The following is a 3510-nucleotide window of genomic DNA, read 5'->3' as shown; positions in this document are numbered from 1 at the left end:
CAGCCAGCAAAGCCAACTGCACCTTGTCATGCATCCAAAGATGCATCTCAAGCCGATCCAGAGAGGTGATACTTCCCCTCTACGCGACACTGATCTGGCCTCAGTTGGAGTACTGGGTCCAGTTCTGGGCACCACACTTTAAGAAGGAAGCCTGCCTTGAGAGAGTTCAGAGGAGGGCCACCCACTTGGTTGAAGGGCAACAGGGCAGGCCCTATGAGGAGAGGCTGAGGGACCTGAACCTGTTCAGCCTCAGCAAGTGGAGGTCTGAGGGGGCACTTCGTGGCTGCCTACAAACTCGTTAGGGGAGATCAGCAGCAAATAGGAAGGGTCCTATTCCCCCAGCAGCACCAGGGGTGACAAGGAACAATGGCCAGAAGCTGCTGGAGAATAGGTTCAGGTTAGAGATTAGGAGGCACTATTTCACTGTTAAGGTGGCTAGGATCTGGAACCAACTTCCTAGGGAAGTGGCGCTCGCTCCTACCTTGGGTAAATTCAAAAAGAGGTTGGACAAACACCTGTCTGGCGTCATGTGATCCCAGTGTGTGCTCCAGCCAGTGGCAAGGGGGTTAGACTAGATGATCTATTCAGGTCCCTTCCAACCCCTAACTACTATGAAACTCCCACATTTATGCATTTTGAAATATCAATAAAGAACTACAAAGATGAATTTGGTTCTTACCATCCTTTTTGGTGATACAGTTTGTGTTTTCATCTAATAAAAAAAGGAGAAAGAAAATAAGAATGAGTTTCTTGTTCAACATAAAAGGTTAAGTGTATGGACAGTCTGCAAATACACTAACGCATAAATACTTAACTTTATAACAATCAAGCATTTATGAGCTCTACTAATATTTTATTATAAATAAATAATATATATATCAGGGCTGTCCAAGTGGTGACCTGTGCCACCGCTGGAGCTTTTTCATGGACACCATGAAATTAGCTCCACACTATGATTTTTAAGGGTTGCAAGCCTGTGCCAGAACAACGTACAAAAGCACAGGTTTCCCTTTGTAGGCGGGCAGCATTCCAGCCTGTAAAGGGAAACCCAGGCTCTCTCAGCCTCCAAGAGGCTGCTGAGTGTGTGGCCAGAATTCAGCCAGGCAGCCAGATGAAAGTAAGTGTAAGTAAGTACAGGTGGGGGAAGAGAATTGGGAGGGCCAGGGCTTGAGGACTGTCGGTTGGGGTGGAAAGGAGATGTGCCTGCCATAGGTTTGCTGAAGGCCAGGGCTAACGGGGCTTATTCCCCCCAAACTTTTTGCAGCAGCTGGTGACAGCAGTAGCACCGCAGTGCTGCCATCCTGCAGTGCCTGGTGGCACTCGGTGTACAACCGCTTCTCCGCCGTGGCTTACAGCTGCAGCATGTGCTGGTTCAGCAACAGTCCCATGGGAGGGAGGAGCAGGGGTCAGGTGGGGGTCAGCTCCCCCCCAATAATATTTTCTCCAACCACTTACAGTGCCTGCCACACAGGCAGCACGTGTGCTGGTAAAGTATCATTTTCACGGAACTACCAGGACCCATTTGCCAAGATCAATTGTAGTTCCATGAATATTCCGTGAAAAATGATACTTTACCTGAGCATGTGCTGTGAATTTTCTACAAGAAATCTGTGATTTTCTCAGGGCTCCACTTGAGGCTGAACACTGCTGCCACTCACATCCTAACCCTTGGCTCACTGCCATATTTGGGGTCTTCAATCACCACTGGCAACTCAAATGGACAGCAAGGAAAAGGGAAGAGGAGGAAATGGTGGCAGCATTCACCCTCCCCATGGTTCTGGAGCTATGCAAATGTCATGGCTCTGGCAGCCTTGCCAACAAGCTGCTGGCCTGCCGCCAGAGGTAGGCTGGATCTGGCATGTAGGGCTTGTCCATGAGAAGCCCTACATGCCAGATCCAGCCCATGGGGTCAAATAAGTTGGAAAGCCCCAGTAGAAATTATAACATTAAGTTTCTTCAAACCTCTCCTGAAAATATCACATAATTAAAGAGTAAAAACAATAGTACTGTAGCCATTCAGTGAATTTTAGATTAAATACTCCCATTGCCTCCTTAGTACCTATTACCTTCATATATTTTTGTCCATATTATTTTGTTAAGATTACTGGGGCAGGGAAGAGGGGGCAACTCTTTCTCATTGGTTTGAAAGGGATGCTAGCAAACTCTTTCATGCTTTCAGAAATAAACACCAAGAATCTCTCAGGTCAGCCTAACGACCCACTATAAGAAATTTCTGAAGGTATTTCCAAGCAAATAACTGGAACAGAGGGCTACTGGAGAACAGCAGGTAGGAATGCAGAACAGACCTGAAAACTGACCTAAACCTAAAAGCTAACACACTGTAAAATTTGCTTCAGATGCAAATATTGGATTCTTACAATTTTACCAATTGCCAAACTAAGTTATCTTATCTAGAACTGAGAATCTGGAATCCTTTTTCACTATACAAATCAGAAAACCATTATCAGAAACACAAAAAACTATAACAAAAGCTTTGTTATCCAGCACCCATGAGCAATGGGGGGTGCCAGATAACAAAATATGCCGGTTAACTGAGAAGACCGAACAGGTGTCTTTGCCTGTTCAGGCTGCTGCATCCGGGGTGTTGTCGCCCTTCCCGCCGCATTGCCGCCTCTCCCACAGGCCCCGAGGGACAGGGAAGCGGGCCCCGCGCATTCTGCTATGCCCCGGGCTGTGGGGGCTTGGCAAAACTGGAAGTGCCACGGTGGGCGCTTCTGGTTTTGCTTTTACCTTGCAAGCTGGCATGCCAGTTAATAGAGCATGCCAGCTTGTAAGGTGCCAGATAATGCAAATTTTACTGTACTGACTAAATTTAGCTTTGGCTTCTCACAGATAAGTTGTGTAATTATAGGGGTGCACGGATAAAGATTTTCTTGGCCGATACCAATAGCTGATTACTCACCACGCATACCAGCCGATACTGATCTGATAACAGATTTACAGGAATCCAGCCAGACAGTGTGGAGAGCAGTGCCCTGAAAGCAAGTCTGTGGAGGGGAAGAGGTGTGGGGGAGGGAAGGAGCATGGGAGGGCAGATCAAGGTCCCCACTGTGAGGGAGGGAGTGAGGCTGGGGGCACTGTTGAGCCAGGGCACTAAATGGGACCCAGGGCTAGGGCAGGAAGTGGGATGGAGCCATAGGTGGCTTGTCCAGCTGGCGTCAGGCAGGATTGGGAATGGCTTTCTGCTGCTGTACACCCCCATCCTGCCCCATGCCCTCTGAACAAACCACCCATGGCTCTATCCCACTTCTTGTCCCTGGGTTCATAGAATCATAGAAGTAGGGTCGGAAGGGACCTTGTAGATCTTCAAGTCCAACCCCCCGCCTGGGCAGGAGAAAAACTGGACTCAAATGAGTCCAGCTAGGTAGGCATCAAGCCTCTTCTTAAAGACTCCCAGGGTAGGAGCCAGCACCACTTCCCATGGAAGTTGGTTCCAGCTTCTAGCCGCCCTAACTGTGAAGTAGTTCTTGCGGATGTCTAATCTAAACC

At 48.3% G+C, this 3510-nt stretch overlaps 1 protein-coding gene across 1 annotated transcript in view; it reads right to left on the bottom strand.

The window, feature by feature from the left end:
* The window catches only part of MARVELD2 (MARVEL domain containing 2), a gene marked incomplete at its 5' end in the record, with an annotated part of 22452 nt that overhangs the window by 10947 nt on the left and 7995 nt on the right, over positions 1-3510 (bottom strand). Inside the window, one exon of the mRNA XM_019518188.1 lies at positions 680-712. Within this exon, the coding sequence (XP_019373733.1) occupies positions 680-712 (33 nt within the window). The remainder of the gene's footprint in view (positions 1-679; positions 713-3510) is intronic.

This window comes from Gavialis gangeticus, unplaced genomic scaffold, assembly GCF_001723915.1.
Source record: "Gavialis gangeticus isolate Ggan-Ray unplaced genomic scaffold, GavGan_comp1, whole genome shotgun sequence".
NCBI classification, from domain to species: domain Eukaryota; kingdom Metazoa; phylum Chordata; order Crocodylia; family Gavialidae; genus Gavialis; species Gavialis gangeticus.
This window is presented reverse-complemented; position numbering and strand designations above follow the sequence as displayed.